Here is a 16,328-nt window from a genome sequence, read left to right as displayed (position 1 = left end):
ATACTCACTAGCCTTTGAGGGTGCTGGCAGCAGCAGTGTCAAGGAGTTTACCCCAGGAGAAAAGACTTCCCAGTGCTTTCAGACCACCTTTCAACTAGCCGGCACCCAGCTGCGATTCTTCAAAGGGCTGTTCCCACCGCTGCGTCCCCCACTCGTGCACTGGCCAAGTCTTGGTGGGCTTCAGCCCTGGAGACCCCCCACAACCACCCAAAGGCAGCAGGACCCCGGCAGTGACGGCAGCAGAGCCGCTGCCCATCGCCTCTGCAGCTTGGGCAAGGCTGCCCTCTGCGATTGGGGTTTCTCGAGGCTGCTCATGAGCCCTTCGGGGCTCAGCGACCCTCCGGATCCAGTGATGGTGCTCAGCCTCACCGGACACCAGGGACCGGACCCGCTTGGGCACGTTTCTTTCAGGCCTTCTCACTTCCAGGACAGTTTTTGGACACAGTAAATGAAAGATCAAATCTGTTACCCGGCTTCTTTTGCCATTATTTGCAACGCACTTTTCTCACCAGGCTCTGCTAGGTTTTACTTTATGTTGTGACCCTTCGCTGTTTGTAGCTCCCGCTAAAATGTTGAGTTGACCTACCACCACAAAACCAAAAAGCTACAGATCCCTGCGCTACAGTCTCAGATAACCTGGTCAACACACACACAGACACACGCAAATGCAGCGCTAAAGATAATTTCCAAACTGGTGAACTGAGTCTTACTAGTCATCTATTTCCCTCTGTTGTTCTGGTCTGTCCCTTATAGCTTTTTTTTTTCCCCCCCTTTCAATTTTCCTCCCAGCTTATACCAAGAATCACGTGGACATCGCAACGCAGGGCTGGTTCATCGGGCTGATGTGTGCCATAGCTCTCCTGGTCCTCATTCTGTTGATCGTCTGCTTCATTAAGAGGAGCAGAGGCGGGAAATATCCAGGTAAGAGCCTTGCATGGCAATCGTTTGTGCTCGCGGTTTAAACATCTCCAGGCTTCTGGGGGCTAATCAAGTTGTATTGCTCTCAGATAGATGCTCGTGATTACAAGGGCTTTTCTTTCTCTGTAGTGGGAACGCTATTATTAGTGGGAAGCATTTCAGTTAATTAAAGGTCAGGTGAGGGCTCTGCGCAGGCATTAGGCTGCGGAGCTGGACACTCCTGCTATGCATGACCCAACCTCTACAATGCAAGTTTGCTTGCCCTCATCTAGAAAAAGATCTTTTCAGGCAAAAATCACATTAAATTTTTTCCAAAGCGAAGGCTTAAGAGAATTCACCAATTAATACATCCCTCTCTCGCTATCTGGAGCGCCTGTGCCCTGGTGCCAGAGCAGCAGTGCCCTTCGCAAGCCCTCCCAGGTGTGGGTTTTTTACCGAGTCAATGAAAAGGCGTACTTCACCCCGCAGGGATTTCACAAAGACAGCCTCAACGCCAGCTGCTGTTAGGGCCTCGTAAAGCTTTTATCTTCTGTACTGCTTTTTAACGTGAATGTCGGGGATGTGCTTGTTTATAGTACGAGACAATAAAGACGAGCATCTAAATCCCGAAGACAAGAACGTAGAAGACGGGTCGTTTGACTACAGGTATGCTTCCATTGGCATGTGTACCCACACGACCACGTCTCGCCATCAGCCCCACTCCCAGCCATCACAGACCTCACCGCGCTACCCCTCCACATAACCGCAGCACCGCGGTGCCACACAGCCTCTTAAATTATTTCTCCCACCTTCCTCCTCCTGCCTCCTTCCCTCTGCAAGCCCTCTACCAAAGGAAACATTTCCTGCCTTAAATCCCCTGGAAGAGTAACCAGGCTGCGAGGATGCTGCTAAGGTCTCCTCCTTTCCCCGTCTCAGCCTGGGGGGATCCGTCCGGGCAGAGAGCTGGGACTCCAGCATCAGCTGCCCCGGACACAGCTCTCGGCACGTGCAGATCAACCTTAATGACACTCCTAACACAGACAAAAACCCCAAAATTTAAAGTCCGAAGCAGTCTGAGGATATTTCAGGTATACCAACCTGTAGCTCAGCCTCTCTCCTACCCATAAGAGAGCATCCAGGGGAGAAATCATAGAATTGTTTAGGTTGAAAAAGAGCTTTAAGATCATCAAGTTCAACCATTAACCCAGCACTGCCAAGCCCACCACTAAACCACGTCCTTAAGTACCTACATATGTTTTAAATCCCTCCAGGGATGGTGACTCCACCACTTCCCTGAGCAGCCTGTTCCAGTGCTTGACAATCCTTCGGTGAAGAAATTTTTCCCGACATCCAATCTAAACCTCCCCTGGCACAACTTGAGGCCGTTTCCTCTTGTCCTGTCACTTGTTACTTAGGAGAAGAGACCAGCACCCACCTGGCTACAACCTCCTTTCAGGTGTAGAGAGTGATAAGGTCTCCTTCTCTCCATTCCAATCACGGCTTTTCCGTAAGGTCCCCAGGCAAACCCTACAGAAACACCTTCTGAGGGCTGCGGCACAGCCGAGCAGTGGTTCTGCTAAAACCGCTCCGATTTCCTCCCGCCTCCACTCAGCTGCTTGCACACATAAATGGCATCTTTTGGAGAGCAGCAGTGCCCGTTTTTACTCCAGGAATACTCCCAGGATATTTCAGAAAGGGGCAAGCGCTCTCCCAAGCCTGCTCAGGTGCGATGCAGCATTCACAGCTCTGCTGCTAACGGTTGCCCCCAAGGAGCAGCAGCAGGTACCGATGTCAGGTCTCATTGGGTTGCCCACACTTGACAGGTGACAGGGATGTATTGCAGCACACCCAGCTTGCCCTTTGAGTGCCTACAGTGGGCTTTGCTTTTCTTTAAAGAATTAAAATGCATCTATCCATCTGAGCTGGATCCAAAGCTCAATTAGGCTAGCAGGAATTTTTCTCCTGACTTCGAAACGGGGGTTAATTAAACCCCATGTCATTACCAACACTCCTAGCATTACAAATTGAGGTAGCAAAGATAGGAAGAATGTATTTACGATTCAGTAAGGGACGTAACAAGACGCACGTGTTCTGCCAAAGACTTTAGAGGAAGCAAAATGAATCTATCTGCCTGCACACAATACATAAATGGAAGCAGAACGACTGCAGCCTGCAATACGATCGCATTCATATTGTTAGCAGCGTGGTAACTCTATTTCAGTACCAACTCTTTTTCTCCAAAGGATGTCATAAGTGCAAAGCTCCCCAGTCTTCTGATAGCACAAATACACCCCAGCAAGAACCAGAATAAGCGACATGTTGTAGGAAAAGGTCACCGTTCTTTATCACCCTAAACAACACCTGGGGGCAACACCTTCCTCACCTCCCTGCGAGATTTGGTTATCACTTCTAGTAGTGACGAGCCACACCAGGGCAATTACATTAAATCCACAAACAAGTCGCAGTCTGGGGATGTTCCCTTCAGATTCCTGGCCAGGACGCAGAGAACAGCAGAGAAGAAATTAGCTCAGCCTGGTCCTGTTGCAGGCTTTGCCCCGGATCAAATGCGTCTCTTCCCAGGCATGATTTTACAAACGCAGGCAGCGCTCCCTGTGCAGATACCAGCCGTAACCATAAGTGCACGCTGCACATCTAGTGCCCATACTTTGACCCAAACAAGTCCCCTTAACACCTTGAGTCATGATAGGGGTCCTCTTGGTTCCCAGATTTGTGGGATGGTGTAAATACCATGTAGCAAGCCCAAAACATCTCATCGCCCAGGAGCTACCCACCCACGGCCCTGCAGGCTCAGCTCCATCACCTGGATCTCAGACAAGGTCTCCACAGCCGAGCTTCTGGCAGTACGCACCAATTTCAGAGATCTGCTTCTCAAGAGTCCGTTGAGGTGTTTGCAGTCAAGAACTCCTCACCCCCATTGCTCCTAGGGCAGCTGCATTGCCAGGGACCACTTGCCTTGCATAGAAGGAAAACCAAGCTCTTGGCATGGCTGCCAGCATTGCGACGGTCAGCAATGCTGCATTTACTGCCCAAGCACCATCCAAGGGGCATTGCCTTCCCAGCAATGGGAAGGAATGGGGTAAATCCTTCATGCTACTACCCAGCAGCTTCTGCTTAGCTGAAGCTCAAACTTTTATTGACAGCCCTATTTCCAAAAGTTTGCAAGCTAAAGGCAGAGGTCAGTAGAAGGGCAACAACCAAGCTCCAAGATGCTCCCGCATTTTCAATCACTGTCCCATGGACTAGATGGGGAAAAAACCCCAACTGAACAACAACAACAACAAACCCAACAACCCATAAAACTTTGCCCCCTCCTTCTCAGGAACAACAGGTTTCCTGGGAGAAGTAATAGGAGGCTTCCCGCAAGGAGGCAGAAAGGAAGGTGAACCTGAAGGATTGATATGAAACGCTGTTGGCTGATTAAGATTCAAAATGATTGCGATGTTAGGCTCAAGGAGGGTAGCAATTAGTATTTCAAGCAAGGACAGGAATTGAGCTGACGTGAGTTCTTCATTGGTTTCCCTCCCCACCTCCACATAGCATGTCTGATATGCTCTCATCATATCTCACGTCCTTAATGCCCTGTGCATGCAACTTTCAAATCTCTGCAGCCTATAATTAAGAGATACTGTCACATCTTTCTGTTCCACTAACAGAATAATGGTTTTCCTGAGCAGAGGCTAAGCTGAGAAGCTTGTTTTCAAAGCAGGAGACCATTATCCTTGGACAATGTTCTGTGCCAGTGACTGTGCCTCATTATACCAAATGTTTAAGCTGCACGTGGGGGAGTTGGCTGGAAACCCTGGCCGCTGGGAAGGGAAAGTTGAGCGGTTTTACCTTGTGGACTCCAGTTCAGATTCCGGATAGCGTCCTGTGGCACAGCTTACACGCTGCAGGCAGTGCCAGCTTGCCCTGCACGGACCATCTCAGCAGACATCGAGACAGGAGGACACACAGCCATCCTCCGAGCCTGGCAAGGGCAGGAGAGGTCCGGGCAAAGGAGCCTGGGGAGGTGCAGGCTTGTTAACAGATAACATGGTACTGGTGCATGACTATATCATGGAAACCCAGCAGAAGGCTGGAGGGGAAACTGAGCCACCCGTTCGCTTGGCCCTTGTCCTGCTGCATGTCAGTTCCCAGCAGCGACTGCTGTTGCCTACAGCCGCTCGCTAACGGACTTCAACCACAAGCCCTTTCCGAACAGCCCGACGGCAAACAGCCCGCTTCCCACCTGCGCCGTCCACTGCTGCTCTGTATCAGTTTTCTCGGGGAAGCCGATGAGGCTCATCCAGCTCTGAACAATTACACTGGCTCCATTTGGTATAACGAGGCAATTAGGTCCATGAGGAATGCAGAGACATTTCTTTTTGGTTTTTAGCACTGCCCCTGTAAATGCAGACCTCATCATATCTCTCTCTGATCAGGCTCTTTCTGCTTCTCTCTGTTTTATTCCCATTCTTTCTTCTCCTTTTCACCTGGTCTATCCACATGGACCATGAAGGTCTCTTGAAAGGTAGGACCACGTGCTGCCAGAAGTCCGGCACATTTAGCTTTTTTTATTTTCCTTCTAGCTATTTATTTCTTTATAGCTGAAACTATACCTTCCCCTCCCTATTCCTGTGTACCTGCCTCCACCTAACACATTAAACAAGATCCCTCTAACTCCTGCTGGCATCGGGGGGGGTGGGTACCCCCATGTCCAGCGAGCTGCATCTTGCTTGGAAATGCTCTGTGGGCTGGGGGCACCCCCGAGCACCAGCCAGGTCCCCCCCCCCAGCCCCACGCTCAGGCTGATCCCTCCTGGCACAGCGGGACCAGCCAAGGGTTGGACCTGGGGACGATGCCCTCGTGCATTCAGCGCCCTGCTGCCGGACACCCAGGGGATGGTGGCAAGGGACACGAGCAAAAAAAATGCTAGATCCTAAACAATCTGCCCACCTCTTTGTCTCAGTCCTGAAAATCCTCCCTCCAGCTCAAGCCTCTCCCCTCTTCTCGATGATTTATGCAACTCAGGACAACGTTTCCCAAATGGTTTTCATCTGGGTGCTCTGGTTCTCTAATGCACACATCAGCAAACCCCACAGAAATCCATTTTAACAGGGTTATATTGCATCAAGATGCTGATGAATATCTGCTTCGCCCTCCTAATGCACTAACAGGATAAATAGTACTGGAGAGAGGTAAAACCAGGGGGCAGGTTCTGGAAACGCATTGCCGGGGTGTTTGGTGCTGCAAACACCCCCCCCCCCCTTAGGGAAAATCTGGCTTTAGATTCAGCTTTAACTGAACCCCAAACCGTGGGAAAGGATATTGCAAATAAAGGGGTCTGGGTTTTGCCACTCTCTACTTGGCATTTATTGGGCTTTCTAACTGGCAGTCCTGCTTGCAGACTGAATTCTCTTCCTCCTCCCCCCCCAGAAAGAAGCTGCTTTCAAAGCTAACAAGTTATTTTTTATTGTGATGCCAAGTTAACACAAGGCCTCAAATATTGGGTTTGTATTATCGCTTAATTCACAAAGTGCTGATACAAGGAAATACATTAGAAAGCTGCTGGTTGTGATACCAAATTCCTCTCCCACTGTAGAGAGCTGATGCCATTAATTAAATGGCATGAGAGAGATTTAATGCCTTCCCCAGCTGAAAAGCATTTTTTTTCCCTGGCCCAAGCAAAGTGTTTCTCGTGCCTTCGCGGGAGGCAAACACCTTCGTGTGGACACCGACTGCCAAGGGCTGGAATCAAAGCCCAGTGCTTTTACCAATTGTAAGAAAACTAAAGGAACAGAGTAGAGTGCCACGGTGGGGACCGAGTCTGATGAGTCTCAAGCTAAACCAACAACAATAAAAAGACAGGAATGGAGGTGGGAGAACAAGTGTCTAAGGTACATATGTGATACCGTTAGGAATATTACAGAATTTGCATGCTGGACATAAGATCAAACATGAACTAAGGACTAGTTGATGTGAAAATTAATTTTTATATATAGCAATCCACTCATCCTCCACGCAATGTTATCTGTATTTATGAGATACCAGCCCTTGCCCTCCAGAGAGAAAACAGCTTTTCCCTGGTTTTTTTTTGTTAAAAGGGTTTCTTTAAAGGATTGGTTTTTTTCCTGTCGGTCGGACTATTTATTTTTCAGTGACCTGGCTTAATCTTTCTAGTAGAAAAAAAAGAAAAGGATAAAGAATTGAGCAAACAAGCTTAGATGCTCAGAAATAAGCTTGAAAAGGTAAATTCCCATGAGTTTTGGAAGCTGCACAGAACTTGGCATCCTTTACATGCCCCCTCGCAGTGCTTTGAGAGTGCTCCCCATTGCATGTAGCTACCTAAACAGCTGAGTGTGGTTTTTGCAAGGAAATCTGGAAACAAACCTCACTAAACCAGGTTACACCAAGGTGGCTAAAACGCCAAGAGAAAGAAAGAGTATAAGCAATGACAAGGAAAGGATATTTATAACGTACATCCAGTTGGACTGATCTAAGCATCACTTGTAATACAGGTTTAAAAAAAAAATTGCTTTCTAAAAAGAAAAAGCACGAAGGCTGGGCGTGCAGAAATACCAACCACAGCACCAATTGCACAGGCAGCTGTGGGACGGTCTCCCCACCTTCACGTACGTGTCAGACACATCACGACCTGCTGTCTGCACTCAGAGCACCTCGCATTTGCGGTCTCTGGTCAGTATATTTGCACACTGGATTTATCTTTGAATATCCAGACCTTGGGCGAAGGTTGTAAGCCCCATTCTCAACCCTTACTGTGTCTGTCTGTCTGTCTTCTGCTACCCAGCGATGAAGACAACAAACCCCTGCCAAACAGCCAGACCTCCTTGGACGGCACGATAAAGCAGCAGGAGAGTGACGATAGCTTGGTGGACTATGGAGAGGGGGGCGAAGGGCAGTTTAACGAGGACGGCTCCTTTATCGGCCAGTACACGGTGAAGAAGGACAAAGAGGAGACCGAAGGCAACGAGAGCTCGGAAGCCACCTCCCCAGTCAATGCTATCTACTCGTTGGCATAGCGCAATGCCCTGAAACCACAAACAGCCCGAGGTGTTTGTAGTGGATGGGGGTTAAACAACAGCCACCGCCGCCACTACCTCCAACAGAAACGTGTGAATGAAACCAACCAACAATGACAAAAAAAAAAAAAGAAAAAAAAGAAAAAAAAATAGAAAAAATCCAAGCAAACAGGCAGACCAGGTGGCTGCCGATGCCATCTTATCCTTAGCAAACGAGCGAACGGCAAGGACTCGCGGGGCGCGGATGGGTTGTAGCTGTAGCTGAAACCTGGGCTGAGCCAGAGGGGCTGGAGGAGGAGCGGGATGCTCGAGCTGCACCCCAGCTTCGGGGCTGACCCAGCGCCCAGAGCCAGCCCGGCGGGGGCCACGATGGGCTCAGCCACCCAGGCTCCCCAAGGCCCTTTTTGTTCTTTTGGGAGGGAGTTAAAAATTCTTTTTTTTTTTTTTTAATCTTTACAGGAAGGTTCTAGATAAGAGGGGGAGGAGGAAAAAAAAAGGCGGGGGGAGGAAATAGTTTTGGGAAGAGGGGTGAGCGGGGCCTGGGCAGAGTAGCAAGAGCAACATAAATGCATGAAAGGAGGCAAGCGGTGGACGTTTGGGTAAGGACACCACGGCACTGCATTACTGAGCTGTCCATCCTCACGGCAGCATCTTGCCCATAGCCTCTCCCAAATTCGTCAGCACCACAACCTCCTTCCCGAAAGATCAAGCAGCACCTACGCAGGGAAGAGCAGGTCCCCTACGGCTTCCCTTGGCACCGTAACCCGCATCAGTGCCGAGGCTCCGCGGTCCGTCCCCCCTGCAAAGCCCACGGGGAGGTCACCCACCACCCCCGCGGGGCTCCGGAGCATCCTCAGAGGACAAGAGGTTGCAGAAGAGCTTGTGGGATTCGTGGAAGGACAGTGAGGTGCCGCTCACGCTCCGAGTCCAGGATAACAGCATTGCTTGCCTGGGTAATAGCAGGCCAACCATTTTGGTTTAGTCTTTGCTTTGTAAGAATCTGGGGGGGAAGCTGTCCCCAGACGACGCCTGCTTTCTTTTAAAGGCAACTCCATAAATCTTATGTAGCAAGAGGGAGTGGAAGCAGGACCAGTATTAACACAGGACGAGGGGACCAGAAATCACTTATTTTTAAAAGAATCAAAGGCACCCGGTCAGGATGAGAAGCACCCGCCGGGATCAGGTGGAGGATCCCCCGCTGTTGACCTGCACCGCAGCTCCCGATCAGCAGCCTGAAGGGTTCAGGGACGCACGTCCCTCGGGAGACGCACGGCAGGAGCGCAGGACCCGAGGTCCACGTCTCCCCCAGGCACCGGGGATGAGCCAGATCGATGGTGTTTTCCACTAAACTCTCCTCCTCATTTCTGACAGTGGCCTTTCCCCCCCCCTCCATCAATCCGCCTGAGCGAGACCCTTCCACGAGCCAGCGCCTGCACCGCGGGACTCCCCTCCGCTGTCTTATTTACATATCAAGACAACACGCGATTTAAGTTAACCCGTTAACGCGCTGTAACAAAGCGTCTCGGATAGGAGTGCTCCTTCACATGCCTTACACAGCTTCGAACTTCCCGTGAAGTTTAATAAACTGATACTATTCCCCCACCGCTTACGCGCCCCTAACGCGATGGTCTTCGATCTGCCAGACCAGTAGGAGTAGGACGCCTGGGCAGCTCTCCCAGCTGAGACAGCATGGATCATTGTAGAAGGTAGAGTTTTATAATAGACCGTACTTAGTGGCCGATGCCATGTGTATTCTCCCACTTCCTGCACTTTTGAAACCAAAGGTACCTTCGCTGAGAGAGATTGGATTTCTTCGGACCGTTTCACAGACGGTGAATGATGTTAGGATGGATTTTTCTTTCATTTCTTTTTCTAAGGAGGATGTTTTCGTTCAGCATAATGGATTAAATGCAATAGGATTAATGCAATTATTCTTTTAGCTTTCAAGCTGGTTTGCTATGAAGACATAATGCTAACAAGAACACTTCTACTAACACGGATTGTTGAGATGGACTTTGCCACATTCTTTAAGCTGCTAATGGCACAACTATCCTGCGCTTCGGGGAAGAGCCCGGACCCGCTCAGCACCCGCTGCTGGATCACACAGAGAAAACAGGAGAACGCTGGATGTAAACCAAACAGCAAAGGAACTACACGCGCCGTACGAGCCAAGGAGGGGTTAGGCTGGTGTTAAGAGGCAGAGCCCCCTCCTAGAGCTGGGGGAGCTCCTGCTACCCCAGGGCAGCGCAGGGGTGTCCCCTCTCCACCGCACTGGAACCCACCTGCCAGGGTCCTCCATCCCTGCCATCTTACAGAGTAGGAGCCATACGTCTTGCTCTGCTACCGTCACTGTAAATGCATTCATGCAACAAGCCTATTTCTACTGCTGCCACTCGCCACTGATCCGGTTTAAGGAAAGCATCTCCCAGCCCGTTCCCAGGACACGCATTCAGTTTTTAAGCAAACACATGAGGCCAAACGTAACGCAGCCCTTGGTCACGGGGATAATCGCTTCCCAAGCCTACGGCTGTCCTTACAACGTCGAGTTTGCGTAACTTCTTGCTCAAGCACCAGTGGAAATGAGAGAAAGAACCTACAGCCTCCAGGGCGGAAAAGCCTCTGCCGCTGGAGCTGGGCATCTTCATCCACACCCAGCACACCAGATCCTCGCTGCTTTGTGGACCAACCGCTAACGGGGACCACAAGACCCTTGGCTACCACACAACACCCCCAAACCTCAAGAAAATTGGTCAAGCATTACTGGAAGCAGGGCGGTCCGTGTCATGTATCTGTATTACGTGCCATTTGTATTAAAGCCTGTATTTCTGTCCTGTCGTGAACCCCCATTTTACTGAGCAAACCTCTTCGCGTGCATTTGGAAATGGAGAAGCGTTTCACCCCGTAGCTTTGCAGCGCGTGCCTCGGCTAAGCGGGGAGGGAAGGAGCTGGACTCAGCCCAGCCAGACCTGTCCTTGCCCCAAAAAGTCTCACAAAAACATTTTGAGTCCTACCACCACGTTACTTTAAGTAACCGGAAAAGGAAGGAGATGTGTGCAGAGGGCCCGGTGGACAAACAGCTCGGTGTAAGTTACTCGTAGCCTTGTATTAGCTTGGTGTACAAATGACTCAAAAAAATTATAAGGTATAGTAAAAACTTCCCCATTTCTTTGAAACTTCCCCTAGAGTTTTGGAGCCCAAAGAAAATTCTCACCAAGCACAAAACTCACCCTGAGCTTAGCAGTTTTTACTCCCTCTAATAAAGATTCGGTAGACGTTTGCACGTGCAGTTACTGCGTCGCGGGGAGACCAAAACCACCACGGCTCTGACAGGGTGACCCCGCACCACCCCAAAATCCATTTGCCCCCCAGAAACAGCCAGGGCCAGGCTGCACCCACCCGGGCATCGTGGCCACGCTGCCGCCGAGTGAGTGTCCTCGGAGCACTAGGAGATGGATGGAGACCCGCACGAGGACCGGTGGTGCTGACGGGTCTTGCCCACCCGTCTCCGCCTCTCTGGGTGCGCGTCGTGCCGGCGGTTGTGTCTGCCTGTCCCCAGTGTCACCCTGTGGGAGCTGCTTTGCTTCTCCATCCCCAGCTGTCCCTCTCCGGAGGGGACGGGTCAGTCACCTCGTCTCCCACGTAACCCCCAGGATTAGCAGAGATGCTCAACCAGGGCCCTGTATCAGCCACCCTCTGCTCAAAGGGGTCGGTCTCCATCCCAGGGGTGACTGTCCCTCCCCGGGACCCGCACAGCCTCTCTGGACTGGGGCACACTTTCACCTTTTCTTTTCCAGAAGATACATCTTCATAAAGTGTTTAAATTAGGGGCCAACGCTTAATAAATAAATAAATAGAGAAAGAAGAGCCAGACCCAAAATCAAGTGCTCTCAGAAGCTGGGGAAAAAGCAATTTGGGTCCAACTCCCAACTTGCAAATTTGAGCCTGTTTCTAAAACAGTCTGAGCCAAAACCTCATCCATCTTCTGGAGAGGGATCCAGACTCTGCCCGCTGCCTCCGAGCCCAGGGACGCAGCCTGCCCCCCCCGACACGCAGCCTTGCGCTATGTGAAGCCCTGCACGCGTGCAACAGCTGATATGAACCACAGGAGCACGAGCGTGGGACACAAGAGGACATTTGCTGTGCTTACGTGATCTTGAGGCTGCTCCTGTTCTCCCTGACGTGATGTTGCAGTAAAAGACAGAAAAGCGGCAAGGGGGAAAAAAAAAAAAAAAATCGAGTTTTGGTATGAGCCCTGAAATCCTGCTCACAGAAACCCCACCCTGGACACCAGGTCCGGACACCCCCCGGCAGCATCGCCTTCTCGCAGATGGCAGACCCCAAGTCCGTGTGTCACGGTCGCTTCTGACCCGAGAGATCACCCTGTCGATGAGGAGCCACAGCTCCTGCCGCCATCGCGCCGGGGGAGCAGGATGGGTGTGAGGGCAGAGCCGCACAGCACCATCCATCACCGGAGCCGTGCTCCTCGCCGTGCCTTACCTGGCACGCAGCACTCGCTCCATCCGTGCCACCGGCCGTCCCCACGCCTCTCCTCGGCGCGCGGGTCCCAGCAGAGCTGCGAGTTCAACCTGCAACGTAACATCCGTCATACCAGGCTTAATTGTGTACTAGCAGCAAATGATTTCAGTTAAGCAATAAACAAACCTTGTTAAAAAAAAAAATAAAAATACAAAAAAAAGACCACATTCTATTTCTTGCACTAAGACCTGTTTTATTAACGAGAATAACGATGCTTTTCTGGTCCTAACGAAAACCCCACGGCATCAGTAGCTCCCCCTTGCCCAGCAGCACCCGTCTCTCCACGTCCTTCGCCAGTGGGCATCGGGCTTTGGTTGTCAAACGCAGTCTAAACCCCGTGTGAAACCCGCAGAACAGCCTCCTTCCTTTGCAGTGCAGTGTTTTAAATGTTCGTTCCTCCTGCTCACATCAGAAAGAAAGTATTGGACTGTTTTGTTTTTCTTTAATTTGTAAATATATCGCCATCCATCCATCCTCTCTGTAAAACCTCCCGGTTGTTCTAAAGTATTCTATGTATTTATTTGCCTTTTTTTTTTTAAAGCAAAAAAAACCCACCCCACCTTTGCTTTAACCCACGTGTTCCAATGAGAAATGTATAGCTGAAGCTGTAAAATTAACAGTTTACAGCGAGAAGATTTATGGACTACAGAAAAAAATGTTTAATATAAGGACTTATAAACCGACTGCATGAGAGATAAAAGAAGGTCAAAATACTCAGATATCATTTTTTTTGAATCACTGTAAAAAGAAAAGACTGGATTTTTTTGTATAGAGAACACTAAACATATAATAAAACATTGTTCAAAACTCATGCTACGCCTGCGATTCCTTTCTGTTGGGGTAAAAGCCGGCACCACTGCTCACCCACCGCCAGCGCCCAACACGCAGCCCCTCACAGCCGACCAAACCGCGCCGGTCCCCAGTGTCCCCCAGCAGCACCCTCCCTCGCCAGCCCCTCCCCAGGCAGGCACGGCCGCTCCGAAGGACGAAGGACGCTGCCCTGGAGCCATCCGAAGGGGACGCCTTGCCCTGCCCCAACACGGCTGCGGAGATGCGGCGCACCCTCCCAGCAGGTCAGCGCTGCTCCCGAAGCAAATTTGACCGAGCGGCTTAAAAACCTCGGTGTTTCCCTTGCTACCCCGCTAGACCATTTCGTTAGCCCTCGGTTTATCTAGGCAAAGCGGTACAAGCCCTGGGCCAAGACTGGCAGCAACAAGACGCCGTGGATGCTTCGTTTTTAGAAGCATCTTCCAACAGCCAGGTGCGGAGCTCGGACCGCACTGAGATGTGAAAGCAGCAGCCAGGGTGGTGGGACGGGAGCAAACCCTCCAGCACAGCCCCCCCACCCCCCAGTTTGTCTCAGCACGGCCGTTCGGCGGGCTAAGGGCAGAGGGGACGGTTCCCAAAGCCCGTGCAAGCTCCGTGCAGCAGCTCCTGCATTTCTGCTGCTGCGACACAGCACGAGAGGTTCACGTGAGGTTGCAGAAAAGGTCTGGGGAGCAGCAGGTCCTCACTCCTGGTGCGCCTGAGCAGGCTGCGGGGCTGAGCTGGCACAAGCAGGGCAGCTCTCCCACCGGTATTTTTACAGCCCCCCCCTGCACTGGGTGCTCTGACATCTCCCACCCACAGCCAGATCTGCTGAGCCCCAGGAAACGCTTCGCTCATTAAAAACTGTTAGAGGCTGAAACACGGGAGCAGCTTGAAGTGCCAGGACGAGTCCATCCGAAGGATCCCGGGCGAACGGGATGAGAGCGGCTGCGCAGGCGGGGAGGTGGGGTGCCGGCACATCTCACTGCGCATCACCCGTCGAGGCGAGGAGCCCAGCCAGCGCCGTGCCGCTGCCCGACGGGTGGGTGGGTGGGCTGGCAGCACCACGCAGGGCACCCAACATGGGGAGAAGAGCCCGTCCTCCAAGAGGACACAGCGCACCCCCGGGATTTCATCCGATGCCCGGTCTGATGTCTGTCTGTCCAGGCGAGCACTGTGAAAGCCAGAGTTTAACTCCTCTTCTAGCTGTCCACTGAGTTTTAAATAACCGCACGCAGGCGCCAGCCCACGAGAAGCATCCGTTTGCGTTAGAGGAGCCACTCCAAGAGCTCCCAGCGATCTGGGCAGGAGCACAACGCTCCTCCCAAAGCCTTTGCCGACCACCTCGGAGGCCAGTGAGGCCTTGGTGCAAGCGATGGCATCCTTCCAGGTGGGGAAACTGAGGCACAGAGGAGCAACGGTTGCTCAGGGAGCAAGCCCTGAGCGTGGGCATGATGCGAGCTCTGCATCCTTGCCCGTGCCAGCTGCAGCACGAACACCCTCGGGAAGCGCACGGCATAAGCTGGAGACGAAGCCCCCGTGGCCCAGCAATCACATGGGAGGGAGCAGCAGCTCCCCCCTCCTGACCCGGCACGTCCTGGAAGCCGAGCAGTGAGTGCTGCCTCCCCCCGGGGCCAATCCTGCACTCCCCAGCCTTTCCCGGCCCCGAGGCTCTGAAGTGCTCTTACCAGAGGCTCCCTGGTGCAAAGCCTTGACAAGAACGGGCTGAAGGAAGGGAGAAAACCAGCAGAGCCTATTTGGCTAATGAAGATGTAATTGCTGCGGCCCTCGCTAAGAGGATGGAAGTATTAGTGCTTCCTGCTCCGGTGCTGCGGCGGGGGCTTTGTCTGCCCCCTCCCCACCACTTACTCGAACAGCAGTGAGGAAATAAAGCACCTTTTGCCCAGCGTAGGAGAGCTCCCCCGCGCAGACTGGGGCGATGGAGGAACCAGCCACCCTCAGTCCCTGCCTCAAGGGTGGACGAAGAAGGAATTGCACTTCGCCCTTATGCAGAAATTTAAAGTAGCTGGAACCCAGGGACCCCTCCAGTACCTCAAAGCCACCATTTCCCACTGCCCACAGGCACGGGAACCCAAGGGCTCAGCCTCGCCAAGAGCTGCGCAGGCGGCTGCTTCCATCATTCCCACAGGACACACGGCATTTTCATCATGCAGGAGCGAGCGACAACGGACCCATCCTCATCCTCGCAATCGATACAGGGGGAGACGCGCACGCATTAGCACTCGTCCCTTTTTATGGCACGATAATGACACCCATATCTTCCTTGACCTCTGCCCGCCCGGTGGGGCGGCAGGACTGGATCGATGCCGGCAGACTGCCTCCAATTACCCTCCTCCTCCTCGGAGAGGCAGCTCCAGCCTATTGCCCATTACTGTAGCTAAGAGCCATCCACTGCCGGCACCGGGAATATCCAAGGGAGCCCTTACAGAGCTGCTTCCTCCCCCAGCTGCTATCGCCGTGCTCTCGGTACACGTCTACGCAAGTCGAACACCCAAGAGGTCACCGATGCCCATGTCACCTGCGGAGAGACCCTCGGAGAGCTGCTGATAGCAGAGACGGGGAAGAGAGGGGGCAGAGGGCAGGTCCCCCTCCCTCCACCGGGGATGGGGCTCATCACCTCCCTTGGGTTTCCCTCCATTAGGTCTTTTGCTGGGGGTCAGGATCCGACCCCGTTCTTCCTTTCTGTCCAGCAAAACCGCCTGCTATCCCAGGTGAGGGCTGTGGGAAGGGCTGTGCCCAGTTTCTCCCAGTCTCAACCCAAAACGGCAGTGGGAAGCAGACAACGGGGCAAGCCGGGGAAGGGAGATGGGACCAGCGACGCGCTCCGCTCCATCACAGGCACCCTCCTGCCTGCACCCATTTGCTGGAGGAGTCTGGACCGCTGGAGCTTTGTCAATCAATAGAGATACTAATGCCTTAATTACTCCTCTATAATTGCAGGCCATTAACCTGTGGACAGCCCCAGCGCCCACTGATCTACTTACATCATTAACAGGTCTGGGCTGGAGCTGGGAGGGATGGGGAGGG

General features: G+C 52.3%; 1 protein-coding gene across 33 annotated transcripts in view; it reads left to right on the top strand.

Annotated features, from left to right (window-relative positions):
• NFASC (neurofascin) overlaps window positions 1–13,241 on the top strand; it is a 97,113-nt gene extending 83,872 nt beyond the window's left edge. For all 33 annotated transcript variants that reach the window (XM_054803995.1, XM_054804017.1, XM_054804008.1 and 30 more), the window contains 3 exons: window positions 790–921; window positions 1,494–1,563; window positions 7,706–13,241. In XM_054803995.1, the coding sequence (XP_054659970.1) occupies window positions 790–921; window positions 1,494–1,563; window positions 7,706–7,937 (434 nt within the window). In that variant the 3' untranslated portion in view covers window positions 7,938–13,241. The remainder of the gene's footprint in view (window positions 1–789; window positions 922–1,493; window positions 1,564–7,705) is intronic.
• The last annotated feature ends 3,087 nt before the right edge of the window (window positions 13,242–16,328 follow it).

Source organism: Grus americana, chromosome 25 (genome assembly GCF_028858705.1).
Source record: "Grus americana isolate bGruAme1 chromosome 25, bGruAme1.mat, whole genome shotgun sequence".
Taxonomy (NCBI): domain Eukaryota; kingdom Metazoa; phylum Chordata; class Aves; order Gruiformes; family Gruidae; genus Grus; species Grus americana.
This window is presented reverse-complemented; position numbering and strand designations above follow the sequence as displayed.